Genomic DNA, 27,030 nt, shown 5'->3' with positions numbered 1-27,030 from the left:
CAGGCCTGGCAGCTCTGCCCTGGTTGCTGCTGTTGCAGCTATTCCTGTACAAGTTTTACACGTTATGCCTCGGCTTAGGTTCAATAACATCTCTAGCTCTCTAGAAAGAGGTTACACAGCCTCCTTCTCCACGTAAGACCTAGTTACAAGACCCGGGAACAAGAAATAGGTTGTTGATTTCAAGAGCGACTTCTCACTGATCAGTCCTCATTCTGGCTGGAAGGGCCCTCTGGAGGCCTCTCAGAAGCTGTCTTTACCCCATCTGCACAGGATCTGTTGTCCCAGCCTCTCCTCAAAGGTCAGGTGCTGGGCCCTGGCAGCTCAGTGGCTCTGCTGGGCTTGCTCAACACTCTTGACAGGAGGTCCAGGAGAGATGTGCTATCCCACATGGTGGTCTCATGAGGCAGGTAAGCCTTGCTGTTCACATGATGCTTCTGCATTACACCAGAGATCCGAGCTTCATCTCCTCCTCAGTCACCAGCAACAACGGAAGCATCACTTACAACGAACAAAAAGAATTTTATTGGAACATATACACACAGGGATAACAGAGGTATCTGAGTAATCAAATATGGAATGTTTAAGAAAGTTAAAATAAATAAGGATACCAAGTTTTGCCAGTGCTAGGTCCAGCACCAATGTAAGTAAATGCCCTCTGAACAAGTCTGACTCTGACAGGATTATCTCTGCAGAGCCTGTAAAGATTCCTACCACCAGAAAGTGGCCAATAATTTTGGAATACAAAGAGTCACAATAGTGCTTTCTACTGATGTGCATTCACACTGTTTATTCACTACTTTCGTCTCTTATTTCTTTAATAATATCTATTAAATTCTGGAGTCCAAAAACGTAACCCGTGTCTTGGCCCTCATGCACCACAGAATCTTCTCCATAGTACTTGCAGGTTGTGTGGGCAAAGTCTATCATGCGGACATCGACAGTGCTGGCAGTTGGTTTGTAGGCATAGGCTCCTGCCGACTCATCTGAAGATTCCTCTGAAAGGTCCTCTATGTCCTCTGGATCCGAGTCAACGGCAACTTCCTGCCTCTCCTTTCCATCATAGATGATCAGCAAGGAGCTCGAATAGAAGCGATAGGACTCCTGTTTCTCCAGCACAGACTTGAGTTCAGTAAGTTTTTTAATAACGGACTCAAAGAGTTCCCTGCGCAGGTATTTGCCGTTATGAAAGAACTGGTAAAGTGCTTCTTTGAATCCTTGGACTGAGAGTTTTCTTCCATGGTATTTATTCATGAACATCAGCTGGCCAGTGCCTGCCTGGTAGACCTGCATATACAAACGCAAGACAAGGAAAAAAAGGAATAGTTAAAATTGCTGGTACACTGACACCAAAGCCTTGAAGAGACACAAAAAAAATTTTAAAAACTAAAAAAGCATGCTTCTTAAAGCTTCTACAAGATGACATACTAATCTCCAAAACTGCTCTTGCACAATTATAGAAATTGCTATCAACTGATCCAGCAGTGCCTGTGCAACCCAGAGGAAGTGGAAAATTCCCTCAGTTTAGATTTGAGCTTTTCCACCCAGAATGTAAGAACAAGGACTTTAAGTGAGATTAGGAAAGCTGCAGCCAAGACCTTAAAAGTCAAGCTACAACTTGTACCACAGCCACTCATCCAGCTCATTACCTGCCTCTGCTCTAGGACGTACCAGTTGATTCTCAGCATGCTGAGATGTGAGTGACAGCAAACTTTCCTATACAAAACTAAGGTGTACCTCATAATCATCTGTATTTGAAGAAGTCAGAGGTGTTCCTGCAAAAAAATGCCTTCCTGCAGGAAGGCAGGAGAGTGGTCTATACAACTGATAGTTCAATAATGCCTAAACATCTGGGTCAAGAAAGGATTGCAGATGCTTCCAAAGTTCCTCTCTGTTTTCCAGCACAGGTCAACACTGGAAAGTGAACAATGGCAATGCCCTGCTCAAGTCCCAGCACACTGTGCTTAAAAAAGTGTGGTTCCCACACTTGCGTTTCTGCCTCATGTTTTTTCTCTGAATTTGCATAGTGAGCTGAACACCACACATGCCAACAGTCCTGCTGTGGAACAAGTCCTAGCAAACACTGGTAGCATTCCTGGAATCTATTGGATAGGAGGAGAGAAGCTTCAGGAAAAAACTCCAACACAAACATGTTGTTTCCCATTTGTCACTCTAGGAATACAGAAACAAGTAAACAAAAAATTCAGGTGAAAGTCCACACAATGTCTCCTCATCTGGCAACAAGTCTTATCACATTTACCAAGCACTTCTTGCCTGCACTTTGCAACAAGTTTACTTCAAGCAGTGAAAGATCTGTGGCTTTCAAAGTTACAGAACAGTACTAATTGCTTCTTAATATCTTTACAGATTTCCACACCCATAATTCAAAATGCACATAACTGGCCCCTCCTGTAAGTGTTCCTATCCTATCCTGAAATGGTAATTGAATCAGTAGGTTTAACAGTTTTGAACTGCTGATAAGGTGCAGGAGGCTGTTTGTGTGTTCAGAGCCTGCACTCACTTATGCAGAGCGTGGCCTGCAGGCTGCTCCTGCAGATGCTCCAAGTGATCAGTGACACTCAAAATGCTCACTCCCCTCTGTGAAGGAAATGAAGCGCAGCAGCTCAAGGCTAACAACTTGTGAGATGCCTGCATAAACCCAAAACTCCACTAACAGACACAGGCACGAGCCTGTTGGCCACAGGTGATGAGCTCTCCCTCACCTGCATGCCGCAGACGCGCACTCCGATCACGGCCGAGGTGCTCTGCTGGCACTTGCGGATCTGATTCGCCTTCTTCTCCTCGGACGCGTCGTCGCCGTGCTGCCGCGTGCCCATCTTCAGGTCCAGCACACACGGAACCTCGTAGCGGGACGTCAGGTTCTCCAGCAAAATGAATTCTGAGCAGTTAAGGAACAAGCCTCACAATGAGGAATAAGGGTCTTAAAAACATTACCACTGATTTTATAGTGCCTCACTCTAAACTTTACGGATATCCAAAACATGCCTAGTATAAAGTAATCTAGAAAAATTAGTTACATAAACTTAAGATGCCCTCTCTGTTTTACAACAGTTCCAGTTTTACTGGTCTAAAGAGACTAGTGAATTTCCACATTAAGTGAAAACCAAAAGCAATCAGGGTTATACAAAAATATAACTTGGCAGCTGACTTTGAATTATGACGTATTTTGTGTCTAGCAAGAGACTTTTTTTTCTGTGGGAAGTGAAGATTTTGTGTGTTTGTATTACCATTCAAAACCAGTAAAGCATTTTCATACCACCTTTACAACTTTAAAATATCGGTATTATTACTGTTCCAAACATATCACACACTTTTTAGGCAAGTGAATAATAATCTACAGTGAAATGGTGAGGGTACCAGCCAAAAATCCTATCAATTTGATCATTTATTACTCATAAATGTTTAGTAATCCATCACTGAAACTCCTCATACTGAGAAATTTGTTTACCTCAGTATTTAGATAAGTACTACTTTTGCAGGATGTATCAGTTCCATCCAAGCCTACAGCAAGATCAGTTTTTGATGGAATGCTCAGGGTGGAGATGTTTGCCTATGAATCTACAGCACAAAACCACTGTGCTTCAGCCTTCCTGGATTCAGCCAGTTCTTTGTTTCTCATGCTGCAATCCTACACGACTGATTATATTCCACTTTTCTTAAAGCTCATCAAAAAGAGGCTACTAGAAGCAGAAACTCCAGGCACTGCAACATCCTCTGTGTTTAAGAAACTGATGAAAAGAAGAGGCCGCTGGTTTTTAAGATCACCAATATCAAAACAGTAATAAAAAGTGACAGAACTCATCTCCTTTGAAAACTCTCACTAGAAACTGGTTTTGTGGAAGACACCAAACACTATGCTGTACAACATGACCACTAAGCCAAAATGTGAATATTTTAATTCAGCTCTCTGAATTTCCCAGCTTAGGTAGTTTGTTACGTGCTGGAAAAGTGCATTTCTAGGAAGTGCTGGCAAATCCTTCAAAGATGCCAAATAAATCACAGCTTCAGAGAGTCTCTCAGGACTGCAGTTAAGCCTGCTCTGCACTCTTATCTGGAATGTTCAAGAAATAAGAGGCAGAGCTCTACTCATTCCATTGTTATGAGGTACTTTCAGGAAAGGATACTATATTGATTTCGGTGCTTTGCATTTTCCTTCATCCGTTGTAACTGTTGCTGGTGACATTTCATGCTCCAAGGATTATGGTGTTTAAACTGAGAACTGACATTTCCTTTTTTCTCTACAGTGTAATACAAGACTTCAGATTTCTTCAGCCACTCAAATTCTTCCTCCAGTTTGTGACTAGAAAAAAAGAACAAAGTAACAAATTACAGGTCAAGAGATAAAATCAGCTTTTGAAGAGGGGTTGTCAATGGATTTAACTTTACAACCTATTTTGCTCAAGTTCATTAACAGCAAGTAAAATCTTTATTTTCCTCTCTGTATACGTGAACAAGATGCCCATGAGTAGTGTTTCAACCATTACAAAGCCACTTCCATATTAATATAAATGAGCATATAGCCAAATGTTACAAAACATGTAGTAATTCTACTTATATATCCTTTACCTGTGTGCATCGCTTCTATGAAGTAATGCAAGATGTGGCAATTCACTTTAAGGTTTACCCTTTGCTAAGGTCACTGTTTTTAGCACAACACATCACAGGTCACAGTTCATGGTGGGCACAATTAACAGGAATTAACAAGGGGGGGAAATGTCACTTGCAGGGACAAAGCAGGATTCCTAACATAGTATCCCATATACATATTAGCACTTAAATATGTATGCAGTTGGTTTATTTTTAACTACTGTTCTTTTGCAGGTGAGTAAATGCTTTTTGTTTGTTTGTAGAGGTGCTTTTTTGTGGTTAGGTTTCTTTGGTTTGTGGTTTTTTTTCTCTTTCTGAAGTGTCCAAAATAACTCTGGGAAACCTGTTTCAACTGACCACAGCAGAAAAAAAAAAGAAAATACTCAACTTAGCCTTTTAATGAGGGGTAAGGATGTACTAGTTTCACTAGTGAACCTGTCTGCACTGAAGAGGTCAGGAAAAACAAAAGAAACAAGAGAAAAGAAACTGAAAGAAGAAAGAGTCCTAAGGAATTCTCTGGAATTCCGGAGAACAGAATCTGACAGCTAAAAGTCAAACTTACCTTTTCATTTTCTCCTCTTTCCTGTGCTGCCGGACCCATTCCTTCGATATCTTCTCATTTTCTAACAACACTGTCTTTTTGTTAGTCCACCGCAATAGCTTACTTTTGGGTTCACAGTCAGAGTTATCTAAGTTTTCTAAGTTATCGTGGTCCCCATTTAATGGATATGCTATTAGACATAAGTTTCCATCTTCATCTTCTTCAAAGCTCACTGATACCACACCTGAAGAGAAAAACGACCCAGACAGTTATGAACTGCTCAAGCGACAAGCAAGCCTTTTAGAACACGTTCTTTTACACTAAGAATACAGCAACTTTATTTTTTCTCTTACCCCAGTCCTTAGTTTCTATCTTGCCACAGGCCAAAACTCATCTGCCAACCTAACAAATATCAAAAGAGCTAGACAAAAATGACACCTCACAAAAGACAATTTATCATATTGGCACAACAATGATACAAAAGATCATTTTGTCTCTCTGAGGCAGTCAAGTAACAATCAAATAATAACAGGACACAATTTCAATTAATAAAAGTTTTTATTAATTTAAAAAAATCTGACTGGTCTGATTCTAAGTGATATGTAAAACATTTGTTAACATCTTGCGGTGAAAAGTGACCTGCACAAAATAAAAATTCACACTAAAAACTTTTTAAATTTTGCATGACAGCAGAGCAAAAAGCAGTTCTCTGAACAACGGCTGGTTAATAGATCCCAAGGGAAAGGAAAGATGTGCAAGGAGAGCAAAACAAGGGAAATGTCACATTACAACAGAAACTAGTCCAAAAGCTTCCACTTAAAATCACCATGTTTAATTATACATTTTCTTCTATTTTTTTTAAATATATTTTATTAATACTGGTAATGCAGCAATCTTGTGGAATAAGTAACAAAAATGCAATACAAAGCAAATCTGTTTGTGGTACAGAAACATGGTGAATGTCAAAAGCATTTTTCTCCTTATCCTCCCCTCAGGAGTCTCTAGAGCACTGCATTGTATTTTAAGAGTCTTAGTGGAACACTGACAGATGTGCCCAGTACCACATGAGTTAATGGAGAAGCCATAACAATTATCTGAATTGTTTTTATTTTGTTTTCCAGTCCTCTATTTCAGATCAGTCTGCACAGTTCTTACAGCTCATCACTAGCTGGGGGAGAGGTCTTGGTGAGAGACTGGAATTCCCAAGCTGGGCAGGCAGCTCCCAGACCTGCAGGGCTGGGGCAGGGAGCACAGAACCTCTGACTGTCCCGATGCCACAAAGGAAAGGACAATGGGGAAAAGGGTGGGGGAGCCAGCTAGCAAATGGCTTCTTTGCCTTTACTCTGGAAAAAAAAAAAACAGAGGTGGACCAAGAGAGGCCCCTTCCCTCTAAATCCCTCCCCATACTTCCCAGAAAGCCACATATACTAGTACAATGGTTCTATTACATTTTGAAAAGTATCATTCAAAGATCAGATTTTCTTCCAGTCCAAAAGAACTTGTAATTAGACATGGCAGAAAGTCTCTGTAAATGAGCATAGATTATTAACTCTGAAACATCAGTGAAGTCTTCCATCACTTTCACAAACAGAACACAAAACTTCATTGCCATCATGGTTGTTAAAATCAATGTGCTTTAAAAAGCAATTGCATTTTAAAAGAAGTGCTTCAGACATATTATTTATTAATCATTAGACAGCAGTTGATGGAATAGAAGAAAGAAAAGTAAGTATTCCTGTTAACTAATTCAATTTTTAGGAGAACTGGAATTTCCACTCCTACATAACTTCTGACTCAGCCTCAGCTACTTGATCCTTGCCTACCTAAATGCCAGGAATTTTCACTTCCTTAATGGCAGAAATAACACTGCAAGTATTCAACAAGACACCTTACTGGCATGTACTTATTGCAATCAAAATGAAAGTCAGAGGAGAAATCAAAGCACAAAAGAGACCACAACTAAGCTTACACAAAACACTCTTATCCATCCTTACCAAATCCTTTGTAAACAAACATTAAACAAGTGGCAAAAAAAAATCCACAAAAAAAAAAAAAAAAAAAAAAAAAAGGCAGATAATTACTGAAAATGTTCTCAAGCTGTTAGCTACTTACCTGTGCCTAAGGGAGATATATGGGCTATCACCAGCAGAGTTGCTCTACTCTAATGCTGTTAGTCAGCCCAAACACCAACTTGGCAAGCATTTCCACCCTGCATCTCCACAGCCTGCCTCAGATAACATCAAAATACATGAAAAAAACCCCCTAAAATCTCTTCCATACAGAAGAGATTTCAGAGAGAACAGAGAGCACAGCACACTCGCATTAACAGAAACAAAAAGGCCAACCCCATTCAAAGGTTTGGTAACTTACCCTCATACTGTGGAGTGAATTTACGCATTTCTGTTGGGAGAGTCTCATAGAACTGGTGTTCTCTCTGAATAAGAGGTTTACAGATGGTCTTGTCATTAAACCGGAGGACACAGGAGTGTCCTCCAACCTGGTGGACAAAAGGCTCGAGTAAGACTCCCTTGGAATAGTGCTCCACTTCCATTGCTCCAAATGCTGGGCTCATCCTTGTAGCACATTAGACAGAAGACGGCGGCAGTGGTGAAGGCAGTTCAGAGCCTGAAGCCTCCGAGCCCCGCAGGTGTTTACTCTGATTCAAAAGTCTGTTAAGGCAAACACAGGAGAGCGGCGGCCGTCAGTGTCGGTGCTGTGCCCCGGGAGCCCGGCGAGAGCGGAGCGGGGCCGAGCACAGCCGAGCGCGCGCACCTCCCGCTCCGGACTGCGGCCGAGCGCGGGGCGCAGCCGAGCTGGCTCCGCCGGACACGCCCCCGCCGAGCCGCAGCCAATGGCGGCCTTCGCGGGGCGGGGCGACCAGCACGCGATGCGCACGCGCGGAGCACCAGAAGGAGCGGGGCGGCCAGCGCCGCCCGCCGCTCCCGCAAAGGCGGCCCCGCGGCGGCACCCGGGCGAGCCCCGCTGCCAGCCACGCCTGCCGCACTACAGCCCCCGACCGCCGAGACAGCCCCCGTGCGCAGGCCAGCCCGAGAAATCGGGAATTAACACCGAGCGTCCAATTCCTCCCTTCCAGGCAAGGACAGCAACCAACCGATGTCTAGGGTGGGACGTGTATTGCACCGGTTCATTCACAACAACATGTCAGATACCAAAAATATTACACAGATGCAAGCTCTTGACAGGCAAGCCATAATGCTCATGTGCCATTTTCCAAGAAAGCCTTTTTTCCCCTATATTCAGCAGAAGGCAGTGGTCTGTGCCATCTGCATCCAAAAGATCTGCTTCTGTACCCTGTGACCCCAGGCTGCTTGGTTCTGGCCAAACACCAGTTTCATGCAACCTGCACTTCAGAGAGCAATTAAAGAAGCGACACTGAAAACTAAAACATGACTGTCTTGTTCTCTGCCTTCCAGTAAATTTTTAAGTTGAGTTACTCTAATTTTAGACCAGAGCTTTAATGATTAACTTTTTGCGGCTAAAAACAACCTCATACTCATTTTGCCTGAAGATAGTTACACGAACAATAATGCACTTAATTCAAAGAGACTACAAAGTGTTCTAGGTCACAGGTCTATTTTTATTTGTCCTCCTTAGATATTTAACAGCTTTACATTAACTGGAAAAGCAGAGACCTGCAGGCTTAAAACAGCGGCACTGCCAGAACTACAGACGCCTACAGCATGTCCTGGACATAAGAGCATTAACTGAATTAAACAACTAAACTGCTTAAAGAAACAACAGATCGATCAACTGAATGAACTCCAGGTCCTGGAATGTTTACCTGCACCTAAGGATAACAGGTCAATAAGAGCTGAATGTGTTTTTTTTAGTTTAGTTTTTTTTTTTTTTTTCCCCATCCTTTCTTCCAAGTGGCTTATTTGACAAAACATTATCAGGTTCTTGTTTTTTCTTTTTTTTCCCCTTTAATCTGGAACAGTATTCCCCAGAAACAACACTGTCTTCTGATAACCTATATTATTAAGATTAGAGCATTATCAATAAACTTTCATTTTTCTTTCTACTACTTTTAATTTCCTAGTATTCTTTTTCTAATGCAGCTACTGCATCATCACAGAATTTTCTAACCTACCTCAGCATCAACAATTTGACAACTCAGAGATACACATATAAAACCTCTCAGTAACACCCCAAACACAAGCCACTCCAAAAAAACCACCCAACTGCACCAAGCTGAGCAACCCTGGAGTGCCCTGACAGTGCAGAAAAGCCAGGTAACCATGGCCTGTCCCCAAAGTCCTGGGCAGTCCAATGTATCTCTTCAGCTCCCACAGTCAGAAGGGAGCACTCTTACAGCTCCAGGGTCACAGATTTATTTCTCCACGGCTCCCCAAAGTAGCACCCACTCCATGCAGAGCCACGCTGCTCTTCACTAAGGCTCACCTGCAAGCTGGCTTACCAGCAGGTGTGTAACACACTTGGAGCTGTCTCCAAACACACACTTGACAAACCAGATTACCTCCTGAGTAAACTCTGAGAAATGTTTCCGTTTTCTCTTACAGGAATTATAAGCATCAGTCTGTATTCTGCACCAGTAATTTTACAACTTTTGAGCTTTCATTAGAATTTTCTAGAGCCAATAATGTCTCCAGTCTTTTGGAATTTCAGAAAGAAAGCCAGAAGTGTCCCAGATTTCACTGGAGGTACATTTCACTTGTACATGATCTTGCAGTGCCAGAGCTTTACACTGGCACAGTCACATTTAACAGCCCTGCAGAACAGCAGCAGTACAAGAGCCACTTTTTCCAAGTCAGCATCACCACTCTGTGACTGCCTTCCTAATTACCCCTGATACAGAGACACTGATTGCCAAGTGCAGTGATTCAGACTGAGAAAGCACCTTGCAACATCCTTTAACCTCAAACACTTCAATCTGTCCCAGTCCTCCTGCATTACAGTTGCATCAGGAGTTAAGTCTTGAAGATATTTATGCCATAGAAATGACTATAGCAAACATCATCTCCAACACAGATGATGTACACCTTGTTTACCCAAAACATCTTCAGGGAGCTCATTAGTAGCAGCTCAACTTGTTTGCTTCCACGGATGCCCAAGTGGTCTGGACAGTACTTGTATGCAGACTGCACTCAGCAATGGAACTGCCAAGCACAGAATTGGACAGGACTACTCATTCTACTTCACCCTTTCCTGAACAAGTAAGATCTGGCAGCACATCACACAGTGTAACTTCCCATTGGAGGAAAAAGAAAGCAAGTTTTTTAGTGCTCCGATATTATAGAAATTATCTGATAAGTTATTAAAAGTTAGGTAGTATTTAGATAGGGGTGGGGTTTTTTTTTTGAGAGAAACGTTAGAAACATTCGTAAGTAGTCAAACACAGTGTAGCCAGTCAGCATTACCACAACACAAATGTGAAACTGCGAGAAATAAAGGGGAAAGCTCACACAAATGAAGATGAGTTTGCTGTGCCTGTATTAGTAAGTTCTCCTTCTGTTTTTATCTTCCAAAAAACTACAGCACAACTCCCCCATGTTCCGTTTCTATGACTGAATTTTTGTAGTACATATCCCTGCTGAAAAAGCTCTATTAATACAGCTCTGCAGCAGAAACTGTGTGCAAGGACTGCTGAACAGAGCACCAGGCAAGGAGCTCCATGCTATAAAGCCTTTAGCTGAGCTCCTTAATTGTGCAAGGCAACTTTTACCTTTTTATGAACCTAAACCAGACCTGATGTGAACACTGTCACACTGCTCAAGAAGACAAATCTTGTCAACAATTTAGGTTTCAATGAGGCCTTAGTTTTCACTTTGATCAATTAATATATTTTAGCCATTCAAGAAGCACTGTTTACCTAATAAATTCAGTCTCTTTTCACCCTATGAAATTCTTCTCATTTGAAAAGTTTTGAGTAAGATCTTAGACTTTTTTTCTGCTGCATGCCTTAATATTACCATTACTAACAATCAGGATTTGTTTATCATTTTGGCTCTCCTTAATATTTGGAATTTTGCCATTCAGATTAACAGGGCCTGGAGCACAACTGTAATGCCCATCAGAAATGCTTTGCACGGTTTCATTTATAAATACTTTAATTCCATAAACAGCCTCACAATATGCCAAACTGGTTGCAGTTCCTTACAAATAAAAGCTTTGACCTAAGACCAACAGTTTCAAGCGGCATTGATGTTGACCAGCACAAGCACAATGCAGTTTTTCACCGCCTTTCCTCTGATTCTACACCCAGATTGTTCTTAATGCTCTTTGGGAAAGAAAGAGCCCAGAACAGCTGTTTTTAGGCAATCTTCCCGGATAGCAAATGCAGGCTCACTGTACCCTGCCCTTTTCCTCCTACATGCTTTTAAGTGCCTTTGACTAGTTTTTGTTCAAACAACACATCAGCCAAAAATGCAGATTTACTAACCCTTCACATGTCAAGCATTTTAAGAAAAAAATCTGACATAACATGAAGGAGCAAATAAACATGTGCTTGACACAGCAGCATTCACTTGAGCAATGTCATTCCTACAGTAAGCAGCAAAAGATGTTTAAAACCCAAGCCTGCAAACCAGAAGTGACATTTATAGACACCTTATCCCCATCACATGTGACAATGGCCATCAAAAGAATACCACACTGAATTCATGTTTTCAGGCTCTTAATATTAATCTCAGGTGACGGCATTCTTTGGAAGGTACTTCATGTCATTACAGATTCTCGACTTAGTCCCACACATAATTGCATTAATGAACACATCCTCTGGAGAGCACAGGTCTCAATTAGGCAGCAGCTTCTTCCTTCATAACAATCTCAAAAGTAATACAACTCCTGCCAAAACTTTGTAATGATAGAACTACTGATGCAGAACTGCCCTTCTGTTGAATCTGTTAAAACTGGGTTCCCTATAGTGCAGGCTTTTTACTTTTGATGGTTAGCATCTTCAGCTCCACACAGCCATAAATCAGCTTTACAGGGACAGAAATAGCAAGGCAGCAAAGCTTTCTGCCCTTCCTTTTTTCTCAGTTCACTGGGGAGTGAAGAGGAAGCTGACAGCATAGAGATCTGCAGAGCAGAGCTGCTGCAGGGTGACGATGCAGACAAAGCAAAGCCCCTTCCCAAGGTTCCAAGGTGTCATGGTTTGACACTGACACAACACCAGGAACCCACAAGAGCTGCTCACTCACCCTGCCCTGCCACAGCTGGCAGAGGAGAGAAAACAAAAATTAACAAAGGGTTCACAAGTTGAGGTAAGGACCAGGAGAAACACTTCAAGGACAAAACAGGCTCAACGTAAGGTTGCAAAGTGAATTTACTACCAAGAGAATCAGAAGAGAATAGTGAGAAGTAAAATAAACCCTTAAAACACCTTCTCTCCCAGCTCGCCCCTCCTTCCCACCAACAGCACCGGTAGACAGGGCATGGGGGTTTTTGGGTCAGGGCATCACTGAGATTTTCTTCTGCTGCTCTGGGAGAGGAGTCCTTCCCCTGTGAGGCCTTGGGGTCCCTCCCGGGGAGACAGCTCTCCATGACCTTCTCTGGCCTGAGTCCACCCTCAAGAGCAGTTGGTCTGCAGCACCTGCTGCAAGGTCAACTCCCCCCATGGGCACACAGCCCTCCCAAAGTTGCTGTGACATGGGTCTCTCTTCCCGTGGGGTGTCATACTCCAAGGACAGGCTGCTCCAGCCTGGAAGCAGGGCCCTCTCCACTGGGTCTCTCATTGGATCACAGCCTCCTCCAGGCATCCACCTGCTTTGCCATGGGAAACTCCCCCGTGGGCTGAGGGTGGATCTTTGGATCCCCTGTGGACCTCCATGGGCTGCAGGGGAACAATCTGCTTCACCATGGCCTGCAGAGGAATCTCACCTCCAGCGCCTGGAGCACCTCCTGCCCCTCTTCTCCACTGACCTTGGTGTTGCTATGTTGTTTCCCTCACATGTTCTCACCTCCTCCTCTGACAAGAAGCTAAACTCTGTAACTTTGTTTTGATTTCCTTCTTAAATATGCCATCAACCTCTCTCTGTGGCCCAGCCTTGGCCAGCAGCATGTCCATCTTCAAAGCCAGCAGAGATTGGCTCTGCTGGACATGGTGGAAGCCTCCAGCAGCTCCTCATAGGAGCAATCTTTGTGGTCCCCCTGCTACCAAAGACCAGGCCATGCAAAATCAATGTACAAGGAAAGAGAGGAACGGCACAGTCAGCCAACAGGACAGAAGTGTATCAGTGACATATTAGATCAGCCAAAGAGAAAGCTGCTTCTGCTCAAAGAAATTCAGGAAGAAACAACAAAGCTGAGACTGGACACAGAAAGATGCAAATAACAAGGTGAAAAACACATGGTATGTTTTTGAGAGCCCACCCTCCACCTGTTTCATGCACAACATTGAAAAGGTACTTGAGATCTGAGTTGGTAAGTCATATGTTACTCAAAGAGAATGACTTTGACTTTTCACAACTGAAACAGGATAAACACATTATAAGAGCCTACAATAATACACCTATAAACCAAGAAATGATTACAGGAATTTTACAAATCCTCATATGATTGAACTACTTGTTCCATTACTAATAATGTGGTACTTTACAAATAGCAAGGTACATTCTTGGAATAAAAGAAAGCAGAGGATGGAACTTTAGAGTATTAAAAGCATTAGATATGTTAAACATGCTCAGGTTCAAAGGTCTTGCACAGCTTGTGATTAAATTTTTATGAAAATCAATGCCATTCCTCCACACAAAACACTTTATTAGCAGATATGCCCAGAGTAACATGAGTCAAGATTTGCTTCTAACGTTCACTCTAGCTACTGCTTGGCTCAGAAACTGAAGTTACTCCGATGTGTTCTGTTTTCAGAAGTTCTTAAGATTATAATGTAGATACTCATATTCTCTAGTGTCCACTCAGCTGGACACAAATTTGTCACAATCAAAACAATTATGATAAATGAGCTCTGCATTAATTTATCCCAACTGTTTTAATCAATTCCTGATTCTGAGGATGCATTATACCTCTACATAGAATGCAAATCCCACATTAGGATACTTTTTGAAGCCTTCTGTATCTGCAATAGAATTAATATAACTAAGTAGTGAAAGCTATAGTTTATAATTTTTAAGTCATTGAGACAGAAATGCAGAGCCCACATAATAATGTGCACGTATTAATCCTACAGTTCTGAGAAAAGTCTTAAGAGCAGCCCTAAATTCTGCATGATTACAAAAAGCACACATTTATTCTGGTAACTAATTTGGAGGGAAAAGTTTACCTCTGGTAGAAAAGTGCACTGACATTATCAGTTCTCAGAATTTTTTTATTTATGAACAAAAACAAAAGTATAACAAGCAGCAAATAATTCAAATTTAATAAAGCAATCAATAGTTTTTAACACCATGAGGAGTAGAGGGATAGGGTCATAGCATCAAGAGGGAGAAAATACTAGAGTCTTTCTTTAAAAGACAGACTGGGGGAGGACTTCTTTCTCATCAAGTACAACTTGAAACAGGGGGCTGTGATGACGAAATGATGCTGAGCTGTAAGTTTCTATGCAAGCCAAGGTTATTTAAGCTCTTTTGCAGCAAATCAATCAATATAATGATCATTAAGTTACACGACTTGTACTCAGGGATGAGTAAGCATGATGTTTTGTAAAAAGACTCAGCAGAACACTGGAAACTCAAGAGTAACCAGCTCCTTCAGACCTACATATTCAGTCTATGTGTGCATTCCCTTTGGAAGCAGAAACTCTTTTACTATAGCTTTTAGTGGTACATCATGAGGGTGCTGGGAGTCAGACACTGTAGTGGCACATCTATCATCACCACCTACAGTCACAAAAAGCCAAGAAAGCAAATTTTTCTTATTGCACACCGTGCGCTTGGGCTAGACCAATAAAAGAAGCCACCTGCTTCTTAAAAATACTGATACAATGTCTTTTATTTTTTTAACTGATCTTTACTAAAGGCTGGTAACTGCCAAACTACATTGCTGCAGTTCAGAAAAATTAAGTAACATCTCCAGATAAATAAGGAAACAAGTGCCTTGGATTAATTTCACAAATTAAGGGCTATGTACTGCAGAGCATACTGGCTGTCCACAGAAAATTCTGAGTCGGGAGGGACCCACAAGGATCATAATTTACTTAATCATGCATAACAGATGGAATCTAGAATCCCAGAATTATACATGAACTCGTGTACAAAATTCCTACAAAAAATGTCTGCAAAACCCTTTGCGAACATGACAACTCCACTGTAGTCTTGGCCCATCAAGGTAGAAAGCCAATCCTGTTTTTAAAATTAGCGTTAAAAATACTAGCAAACATTTAACGTTAGCAAACAGAAGATTGCCACCAAAGAAGAACACGTTTTTCTGCTTTCAAACTGCCAAAAACCACTTGAAATGCCCTAGCTTCTTCTAAGGATGTCATATCAAAAGGTACTACTCCTAGATATTTCATCCACTCTGAAAGGAGAGGGACAGTCTGCAGCTCCAATGGCAAAGGACTGTCAAGTGCTACATTAATATCCTGTTCTGTTGTTTCTCAGCAGTGTAAGACAGCACCCTGAGATATCCTTTCTTGTGACCAGAGCATCAAGCCTTTTCCATTCACTATGAATTTTGTCTGTAATACAGAAATGAAAGACCATGCACTGAGATGTTGAAAAATGTATATAGATGGAATCTTTCAAGGAAAAACATTTTTTTAACTAGCAACATGTTTATCCTATCTCCTTTTAGTCCTAAACACAGAGTTCTAGTTTTGTCTTCCTTTAAATAAAACCCAAACAGACATAAACACTGCCACATGTATTTATACCTGTATATTTAGCACCATAGCTGCAGAACCACCTCCTATACCCAAAAGACTTTTGAATACAGCTTTAACAGATAAAACTTAAGAATTATGAAACATTAGGCATAACATATTGAGGGAGCAAACTACACACAAACAATCTGAAGTTGAATAATGTTCTGTGACTATTATTCCTCATGTACAATTATTATTCCTATCCTCCTTAAACCAGGTCTACAGTATTAGGAGAAACTCAGTTCCCCAATCTTTTTTGTCTAGGAAAGCAAGACAAGTCACTAAGGCCTTCTCCAAGAACTTCTAGCTTTTTCACATAAATGTGCACAGCAGCCCCTGAGCTGCAATTTCTTAAAATTCAGCAAGGAGGTTATGTGCCCTGTGCAATTGATATTTCAACATCTAAAAAAAGCAGCAGCTTTCAGCTTTCCCTATACCATTTGTAATCTGTAATCTTAACTCCTACAGTTACAAAGTTCTGGAAAAATGCCAGTTTTACCTCTCAAGTAAAGCTATTTTATCTCTCTAGAACTAAAATAAAGCCAAGTTACAAGTTACTAAGCATATTCAGACAGAAAAGAGCATGCAATTCTGACCCATGTAGTTTTTTCAGGGATTGTGTAATTTAAGAACCAGTCTCTTTTCCAAGTAAAAATACCATGGAAACTAAGAAACCTGAACCACCAAAACTAAGCTACTTAAACTTCCTATTTAGAAACTGATCCATCTTAAAATGGTGTTCTGGCATCAGCGGCCAAAATCACCAGTTGCTACAAAAAGACAGTACCGCCCTTTGTCGTGGGGAAACCAAAATAGCACCCACCCTTTAATCTCCTGAAAATATGACAGCAAGAGCTAAATTGTGTGGATTACACACATCACACGTGAAAGTATTATTCAAGACACCAACACCCTCAAGAAATTCCAGCATTAAGATTAAATAAATCCAAAGCTATGCCTTTCTCATTACCATGAATTTAGCAGTCTGGGAACTGTATTTCGAGTCACTCAATGGAAGAACACGGAATCTTTGTGACCAGCCCTTCAGCTGTGACCCGTTTGCCAAATATGATAAGAAAAATAATGTTCATACAGGACAAGTGTCAAGTCCCTTTCAAAGTCCACCCTCATTTAACTACACAAAGATTTTCTCTCCGTGTAATTGCTTTAGAAATACCAACCTCTAATGCTTTTTATACCATAGGCACTAGGGGCCCAAAGGACAAGATTGTTAGATTAAAGCTTTGATGCCTAAATCCTACAATCCAAGCTCACTCTTCGAGCAAAAACTTCCAAAGGAATGCACAGCAAAGATCATTAACAAATACATTATTATAGGAAGAGTGGTACCCTAAATGCACAGTAACCTATTTAATGCTTCTCATTTATGTGTATATTCACCTATACCATCAATACCCCTAAAAAGAAGTTTAGTCCCTTTATGTGGAAAAATGATTGAAAAGTAGCCCAGAAGGAGAGAGTCATCATATTTTGGAATGCCCATCCCCATTTTTAACTCCAGATCTACAAATGTAGGTTCCAAGAATACTTCTGATGACTAAAATAAACTGAGTTTGTGCTCCAGAACAGCTCACATTCATGAAATGTATTTAATATATATTTTAGAATGTATTTACATTTCAAAACATTGCAAACTACTGCAAACACACCTCAATTCACGTAACACAACCCAGATTTGCATCTTAAAGGGAAGAATTGCTATGATTCAGTGACCTCCACAGGCTCTTTCCCTAAAGAGCTGAAAGTAACTGGGACCTAAGACCTTGAACACATAGCTCCCTGCAGGGCTGCCAGTGCAATTACCAAAGTTCAAACGCAAAAGATAGAGTAGAATAATTTTCATGTGCTTCTTGTTTAACTGCAGCAGACTGGATGAGAGCAAGTAAGGACAGGAGAGAAGTCTTATAAGACAGACTCTCACATGGCACAACAAAACCACAGGAAAAAACCTAGACTGTTTCCCCTGGTAAATGCAACTCACTTCAAGAACAGTTTCTTCCCATGAAAAGGACCTTTTTTGCACCTGCACAGTACTTAAAAAATGCTTAAAAAATTATTTATGTATTTCATGTTTCATTGTTCAGTGATCTCCTCTTACACCATCTGAGGCCAATTACAGGCTTAGCATAATAATCACTGACAAGGAATTAATCCATTTTAATCTCATACAGTTTACATATTCAAACAGCAATACAAAACCACTTGAAAAAAATCTTATCAATTTCAGTAATCTAGAAAAGGAAGCTTCATCAGGAGCTTGGCTGTATTGCTCTTATCCTTGAAGCAGGTTGAAATACATTTATTGATACACAAGAGCTAGCTAGTTTAAATAGCCCAGGCAATAGGACACGGCTGGAGTATGTCTTATTCCCTTAAAAATATCTGTTGCTTTAGAGGCAATTTTTATAGCACCCACCAAGTGTGCACTGCACAACTGTCTTCAAAGAGAAACCATCACTCACCGAAAAGGGAAGAAGCAGACTGGACGACTGCCAAAAAACTATTTTCTCTCCAAAATTCCACAACATAGCACCACCATCCACAGTGTGCTGATGTTCCAATTCTGCATGTCCAAAAACCAACACACTATGAGGGGGGGAAAAAATATTTCAAGAAGTCAAGCTTATGAAGAAAGCACTTTATTTTTTGAAAGCAAATGTTGCACACAGTAATGTTAAAACATTATTTGAACTTTAAGACACGATCACGATTCAGCACTTAGGTTTAAATACATCAGAGGCCTCGTTTAATGGAACAACTTGAAGTCAGTCACCCTCTCACTAGGCAATTCACTGCAGCTCTATCAGCATTTACTTCATCTACCTTCACACTCAAGGGACTACTTATCTAGCTCCACAAATTCCAAATGACACCCCCAACCTTTTTGTTCCCTCCTTGTTGGAAATGCCACAACTTTTTAAAATTTTTCTTAAGTAACTTTCGTCAGGCTTATTCAGAACTATACCCTCAACTTTAATACTCACAGATGTCTCTTTAGAAAACTGAATGGTTCTATTAAGCCAGAACCAATTTTCCTAAGGTATGCTGAACAGATTCCCAGTTGCCATGACAGCTATATTAGTAGGAACACACCTACCCATCAATTGAACCTTGTATCTTCCATTAAATTGAATCAACCTTCTGAAAGTGGTAACACCTTAGAAAGGTAAAGATTATGCCTATCATGTCAGGCAGTTTCACTTCTCATTTCTGTAACCTCATGAAACTAAATTATGTAATTAAAAAAAGGTCCATTGCCATCACACAGTCTCCATATATCCAAAGCACAAGGCAAATAAATTGCCATTTTTCTGGAAAAATATATGAAAAAGGGAAAGAGCAAATGTCAAAAGAAAAGAGGTCATCTTCAATAAGCATGAAATTGAGCAGCACCCAAAATTCCTGATAAGGTTTCAGGCAGTGTAGAAAATTTCTGCATCACAGCACTGCACAGCCATTTGGGTATGCTTAAAGCCCTCTGTGCTTCAAGAAAGTAAAACCATTTTTGCTGTACTCATTCTAATATAGACTTCAGCATAAACTCCCCAAACCCTTGCTTTTTCTAATGAAAAATAACCTCGATAATTGTATCTTCTGTCCTTGAGTCTGTTCATTTTAAGTCTCAACAACCTGGGATGCTATTAACCAGCTTAAGTAAGTCATCCAAATTATTTTTTTCCCCCTTCCTTCTAACCTTCTGGATGCCAGCACAGCAGCACAGAAGACAGGAACCAAGAGAGGCAGTACAGCTGAATGGCAACTGTGTGAATTCAGTAGTTCCTTGGTCTGTTAGGGCCCTTAACTGGCTGGTGAGCACGTGCTCAGCTCCAAACCAGGCACTGCCTGTGCCACCTCTTGCCCTACCATCCATCATGGCACTCACACAAAGCAAGACTCTCAGTGGTCCAAATCATTTTATGAGCAAGCCTTTCTCTTTCCAGTAAAAATGCAATAGTGGGCAGTAACTGGTTCCAGCTGTCTCCAATACAGAATCCTCCTCATGCAGGAGCAATGCAGGCAGAGGGTCAAAGGCTGCATGTTGATAGCTGATAACAGCAGAGTGGTACATTCTGTACCTATTATGAAGATTATCATTCCCTTATTCTGACACAGCGCATCTTTCAGAGACACAGGCAGGGCTGCAATGGCTTTGTGCCACACAAGCCAAGAATTTGCAGAATACTTCAGATTTCAAACTCTGAACACCTGATTAAACACAACCAATGACAGACCTTCATTTGAACAAACAATTTTGTTTCCATAATGCCTTCCAGTATTTCAGATTTTGCAGGAGAAATTTCTAGTTGCTTGCAGCAAGTGATACAATGTCATACAGCTTTTAACAGAAGCAGGAAAAGAAAGAACTACTTTGCAATAAAATAAATTACTATGAAAGGCCCAAAATTAACATTCTAATGAGATATTTCTAACAAAAGTTACAGAAACACATATCTGCAGCTATACCTTAAAATCCTTAAAATATAACCTCTAGATATTTGTGAACTATCCCTGTATTGTTTCAAAGATGCAACGACCTTGGGGAAGACAGCAAGCCAGATAAAAGAATTAGCAAGAGGAAAAATCCTCTCCCTGCAATGGAAAATTTTCATCTCTTCAAGCAAGGCAGAGATGCTCAGCCGGACCTGCGTTGCCTGGAGACCAACGGCAGCTTTTTGCCAACAGGGAGGAGCTAAGCATCAGCAAATTCAACAGCTGATAAGTGGATGAACTGAATGAGAGGCGGCAAGGTTTTTCCACACATCAGTGTAAAAACCTGACAGCTTTCAGCTAATGGTTCTACCCCATGCTCACCAGATAAATAAGAATTATTATGAATGTAAAGTGGCAGCTTAAGAAAACTTTAAACTGCTCTATATTTGGCTCTTACCCCCACACTTTGGGTATAACTAGAGCAGTAAATACCACACACAAGATAAAAATTTTAGCTGCACCTCAGTTTCTGCCCTTTCAATCTCTGGATGCGGTATGTGAACTCTTGGAACACGTTCCTACCCATTAAACAAGTTCTGTGTTTAAGCAAGGGTGCAGAACCATTCAGGAAACCAGTGAATTTCATCAAAAAGGAAGAACCTATACCTCAGCTTAGCACCAAAACCCACATCAAATCTTGGTTCACTTCAAAAACCAGCCTTTGGCCCCAGCCTTTCCCACCTGAAGCACAGCTCCCCAGGAAGGCCAGCATTATGGATGTTAGAGAGGAGACACTTGTTTTGCCTATTCTGGTCCTGGACCTGCTGTCAAGCTCAGGCAGGTGTTAGCTGCAGGAGCAGCACTCCTGATCTCAGAAACACCCCAGCTATCTCCCAATTCCTAAAGACTATCAAATTAAGAATCACTGAAAAGAACTGACATTTAACACCAGTTACTCCAGAATTTCCCTAGATCTTATTTAGTTCAATTCACTCAAAATACTCAGACAGTAAAGAACTAGAGCTTTCTAAAGAATGGTTTTTATTTAATTTATCCCTGTAGGTAAATTCCACAAAGATATTCCACGTCACCAGTGAAGCAGATCTTCCACCACCAACCTGACAGCACACATTTCCCTGCCTCCAGCTAACCCAAAAGGGCAGACATTTGTGTGTCACCACTGCTGACAGACTGAGACACCCCCAAGTGCCTCGAGGTTTGCATCCTTCCTCTACCCTTCAAATTTAAAAATATCCCCAAAATAACCTCACACTCCCCAGCTGACTGGAGAACAACTAAAGTAATACCAATACCACTGATCTGGATAGAAGCACAAGCACTGACAGGCAGCAAAGAGGTTCTTTAACATCTCTTCTCATCCAGGTTTTTCAAAACCTCATGACTGACAAATGTTAAATCTTCCTTCAAAGCAACTGGTAGGGAAAGAATTTTTGTAAGTACAAAGCCCATGATTCATATGACTGACCGCTGTCCAGTTTTCCAGCTGCTTCCAAACTTCCACCACATGGTTGTGACAGCTCTGATCTACCTTTCCTCCAAAGGAAATAAGAATATAAAGCTTGTGATGCTTGTGTAACTAAAGTACCATAGACAAGATAAGAGAAAGGTATAAACATTAAAGACAGAAAAGGCAGAAAAACAGTTTTTCAGTTAAATGAATGTAAATTTATGAAAAACTACAAAGCCAAGTTTAATGTCTGGAATTTCTTACAAGTACATGTGAATGGCTGTAATCCTTCCCATGATCCTTGACTTCTGAACATTAAAATTATTTCTTAAAAATAAATTTTCCCGAATTCTGTCAGTTAAATCACTGGGTTCTTCCTTACTTACTAAAGAAAAAAAATATAACAGCAATCTGGAAAATGTTAAATCAGCAACAGTAAACAAATTAATCAATTCATTTTAAAAACAATATCTTTATGTGTGGATTCGTATGTACATAAACCTAGTTTCCATTCCTTAATGTTACCAATGAGTCCTGAAAACACACAAATTAATTCAACTAAAAGAAAACTTTACAAGTAGGTTTTGTCTTTATATGAGAAAAATTATGAGCAAAGAGGCCAATTCTTGGCTAAAACAACCCTAACCTTGTTATCCCCAAGTGTCAGATCTGTTCTACTACCATTTCAGTGCTGCACGTTAAGTAATGACCAATAATACATCACCTAAGAAGTTAAACCAAACATTAGTATTCCAGAACCAAGTATTAAAGCAAAATTCCAATTAGAGTATTTGAAACAAAATTGTCCCCTTTGATGTTCAGGAAAAGCACAGGGGCACTAGATGCATTTCCTGAACATCTGAGTATATGGGACACATAAGGCACTGTGTCAAAAAAAAAAAAAGGAGGGGGGAAGGCAGCCTAGAAGTAGAGGGCAATTAAATGCCAGCATATATCAGGAAAGATATCAGTGTTAAACATGAGTAGTTTTCACAGTGGAATTAAGGCCAAGGGCATATCAGGGTGTAACTACCAAGAAGTTGTTATTCTATCAACAACGATAACATTTATTTTTTTAAGCTGGATAACTATTTCCAAAGCCTCAACCGTAAGTGTTTTTGTTTAAACCGTATGCAGGTCCCAAGCCACGTTAGAAAGGTATTACCAAATCGTCATCCTCCTAACAGTTCTTAACAAGGCATCACCCAGAACTTCCAGTTTACAGAGAAAAAGAGTATTCTTGAGCATCACATCCACTTATGCAACACATCCCGCAGCACCCGTTTTTCATTTAGAACTATTACCGAGCGTACCAAGCAGCCGCCAGAGCAGCAGCACACCCATCACCCGGGCAAAACGGACAGACAACGTCTGCCGATTCACAGAACTGCTGAGTAACAGCGTGAGGCGAGCACCAGCCCCGGGCTCAGCAGCCCCGGCAGCACCACCGCGGCCCCCCCGCGCCGAGCCCGGGCCAGCGCGGCCGGCAGCCCCCACTCCGCAAGCCCCGCGGGAAGCGCCGAGCGGCCGGGGATGCTCCGCAAACGCTGTCACCTCTGTCCCCCACCCCGGCCGTACCCGCGTCACCGGCGTGGCTCCAGGCCAGCGCCCCCCTCCCCGCCCGCTGAGCCCGGCAATGCCCCGAGGCCGCCACCGAGCATCCCCTCCGGGCAGCCGCCCATCCCCACCTCGCCGGGCCAGGCACCGATCTGCGGGCGGGCGGAACTGCAGCTGTTCCCTCAGCGGCGACCGCCCCCGGGACAGGGGCGGCGGCGGGGGGAGCGAGGCGCGCCCATTACCTGGTGCTGGGCCGGCGCCGCGGCGGCCTCAGCGCTTTTGTTCCTCAGACGTCAAGATGGCGGCGCGGCGCGTGGCCGGCCCTCCCCGCTCCGGCGCGCCCCGCCCTCCCGCCCGCCTCTCCATTGGCTGGGCGCGCACCGCCGCGCGCTGATTGGGCGCCGCCGGCGCCGCTGTTGCCAGGGGAGCGGGGCAGGGGAGTCAGGGCAGGGGCGGCCTCGACTCCGGCTTTCCTCCGCATCCCGGCCCGGCCGCCTGCCCTTCCAGGGGGAACACGGGGGAGCGGGGCCGCGGGACAAGCGACCCCTCCGGGTCTGCCAGCGGGTCCTGCCAACGCTCCGCGGGGCACACACAGGGCACGGTCTCCGCCCAAGCGGGCAGCGCTGGGCAGCCGGCCGTGGCCCCGAGCTGTGAGGCAGCAGCCAGGCAGGCACAGGCTGGGGCCTGTCCCGTTCGCCTCCCTGACCTGTCGATTCCACCTCCGCAGCCATGGACAGGGCTCTCCGTAACTTGCGCTCAGTACCTGCTTGGAAACCATTTGTCCCCTGGTATGCCACACGTGCCGTCAGTCGGGACGGGCCCAGGGCACGACTGCGGGGCTCCAGCACTGCTCGCCCGCTGAGGAGGCGGAAGCTCTGCCGAGCCCTGGAGGCAGAGGAGTCTCAGAGGGCTGTGTGCTTGAGCTCACTGCACATCCTGTGCTTCTGTTTCTATACACCAAACATCTCAGGCAAACGCAGCTGAAGGTCCTGGAGGCTCTCCCCGCGCAGCTTTACCCTGTGTGACTTTTTTGGGCCAGTGGCTGATGCTCAAAATGCAATCACATTCGTCAAGATTTGAATGCAAAGTGAACTGTGGGTAACAACAGCCACCATCATTGTAAGGAAAAAAGAATAATGAGATAATTGCAGTTTAAATTACTAAGCAACAGTCTCTCTGACAATGAACTTAGTAACGCTCTGCCATCTATTTAATCACACTAATGAGACAGAACAACTCCACTTAGATACAAATTACTCTGCATTTCATTTAAATAAAGGTCAGAGAGCTAAAAGCCGCACAAGCCACCACACTTCTGCTGCACAACACACCCAGCAACAGGCATCCTTTTTTTCTGGAGGCGACCCAGCCTTTCTGGCTCTGAGCTGCCAAGGCAGGGCTGCATAGGGCATCTTGCTCAAACCTCCCACTTCTGCTTCCCAACTGCCTGCCTGTGTGTGGGCCTCGGGCTTCTCTGGCTCAGGAATGGCTCCTTGGTTTGGAGAGGCGAGCACTGGCTCACCAAAGAGGTTTAGAGGGCAAGAGATCTCTGGTTTTTAATTGTTCTAAAGTAAAAGCATGACTAGAGTCTTGTGTAAGAGACAATTTTACCCCTTGGTTCTCACTACATAAGATATACCTCTTGTTCATCAGGCTGACAGTCAAAGCCAAAGAGGCCTGCTTGGTGAGAGTGTTCTCATTTATCTGGCTGGTGCCATCATGATTACCTTAATATAAAAATCTGGTTTTGTGTGTGTCTCTCTCCATTTAAACCTGATTACTTCCCTTGAATACTTAATTTTTTTTTTCAAATCTACGCTTCTTTGGGCTGAAGCTGGTCTTGAGAGGGTAGGTCTGTAATTTACTGAAGAAATCTGACTGGCAGTTATGACTGGAGGGTATTGACACATGCTACTAGCTTTAATCTGTGTTTGCAAGTCCAGAGCTAGCCCAGGCTCACATCTGATTTGTATTCCCTTGCCACAGGGAGAGGGGATCTGAGGTGACCGTGGGACCCTTCCCCAGTGGGTGGCTGCATGAGCCCTCCAGAGGCTGGGAACACTCCCCCACGCTCACATCAGCAGCAGCAATAGGTTTCCTCAAGCTGCACTCCTCACTGTACTTCCTTGCGTTCCTCTTAATTAGTGGGGGAGTAATTCCAGGCTATTCGAGTTACTTGGCATCTCCTACCTCCTCCACGATCAGCTTCCCTGATACAGTTCATGCCTGTAATAAGATGTCAGCATTGAGTTTAGCTTGGCAAGCCTTTCATTCCCACACTGCTCTTGCCTGCACATGTCCTAGAGTCACTTCCTAAACTTCCAGCCCCCCATCCCATCAGGTCCAGGATGAACCTCCAGCTAGCTGTGCTCCTAGACACACAAGGAGGGCTGATCCTTTGGCTGCATGGCAGTCCAGGTGACTGCACAGCACTTCTTGAAGCATTTTTTCCTAAGCAATGGCGTGAGGCCAGCATAAGGAGCTTTAGCTGCAGGAGTCACTGTAATAACAATGCAACTCAGCCCTCCTCCTCTTCCCCGGGACAAAGGAGATGCACTTAAGCCTGTGAGGATCTGCTCATGCAGGCAGTTTCTCCCACTGCCTAAAGCATCCACAAAACAAATAGGCAACAAATGTTCCCATTCTGCAAACACCTTCCTCTCCCTTGTGTACACTGTGTATATATACACATATGTACAATTAAGTGCCAGACAGACAGTTTAAAAGAACAAGCACTTCCTGTTATTTACTGAACTGGTACAGTACAGGAAGCAGCAGAGTAAGCTTCTCCCTCTTGGGTTGTCAAATTCACAATCCAGAGGACACACCTTCAAGCATAAAGTTACTGCATTTTTAGTTTTTCATCTCCCTTGCTAAGGATTTAAGAATTGAACCTTTTACAGGCACCAGTGGACTGGTGTAAAATTCCCTAATTCAGTATTATTCTTACCATTTGAGTGTTGCAAAATTTCATTTATATGAAAACCGAGACCCTGAATCAAATAATTATAAACCTCCAAAAATTCAACCACTTCTTACCAACCCAGTTTCAACCCAATCCAATGTTCTAACTGCGCATTCCTCACCAACAATCTTAATCCCACGTTTTGTCTGCATGGTGGGGTCTGTGCCATTTTTACGTGCCTGTGGTAGCTCAAATTAATGCACATGGTTCTAGTTATTAACTTGCAAAACATTTCATCAGAGGATGTGTCTGATTCAGGACTGAAAAAGCCAGGCAGCTAAAGGAGGACAGCGCTTAATGATGTAGCAGGGAAACATCGTGCTTTAAAGGTGTCTTGCACGGAAATAGATTCCATGCTCAGTCCTCAGTCCTCCCAAGGTCAAAAATAGTAATTATGAGAATGGAGCTAGGAGAAGAAGGGTAGCAGTGGGTTGGGTTTTTATGGCATGGAGAGCAGCAGAGCCAGCAAAGCCCCAGCAGTTCAGTCATCCTCTGGGCACCCCTGTCCTTTGCCAGGGTCACGTAAGAAAAACACAACTGGACTTTGTTTACTGTCACAGAGCACAGCTCTGCAATTTCTCAGGAGCTACAGAGATGGAGAGCTGACAGCCGCTGCTCCACCAGGCAAGGTGTGAGGGATC

The 27,030-nt window shown here is 42.7% G+C and overlaps 1 protein-coding gene across 3 annotated transcripts; it reads right to left on the bottom strand.

Moving 5' to 3' along the window:
• Positions 1-499: 499 nt before the first annotated feature.
• Positions 500-23,748, bottom strand: IP6K2 (inositol hexakisphosphate kinase 2). Of its 3 annotated transcripts, none has more exons than XM_084214830.1 (6): positions 23,667-23,748; positions 7,517-7,815; positions 5,168-5,390; positions 4,143-4,318; positions 2,721-2,896; positions 500-1,284 (listed from the first exon to the last, which is right to left on the bottom strand). In XM_084214830.1, exons 2-6 carry the CDS (start codon positions 7,716-7,718, stop codon positions 787-789), a joined length of 1,275 nt encoding a protein of 424 aa, XP_084070956.1. In that variant the 5' UTR covers positions 7,719-7,815; positions 23,667-23,748; the 3' UTR covers positions 500-786. The 3 variants fall into 3 exon arrangements, with proteins under 3 accessions (XP_084070956.1, XP_084070957.1, XP_084070958.1); XM_084214831.1 differs by having other exon boundaries at positions 23,556-23,696; XM_084214832.1 differs by lacking the exon at positions 23,667-23,748 and adding an exon at positions 18,431-18,537.
• Positions 23,749-27,030: the final 3,282 nt, after the last annotated feature.

Source organism: Fringilla coelebs (genome assembly GCF_963513975.1).
Source record: "Fringilla coelebs genome assembly, chromosome: 13".
Taxonomy (NCBI): domain Eukaryota; kingdom Metazoa; phylum Chordata; class Aves; order Passeriformes; family Fringillidae; genus Fringilla; species Fringilla coelebs.
Note: the sequence above shows the minus strand (reverse complement) of the source record. Positions and strands in the feature narration are given on the sequence as shown.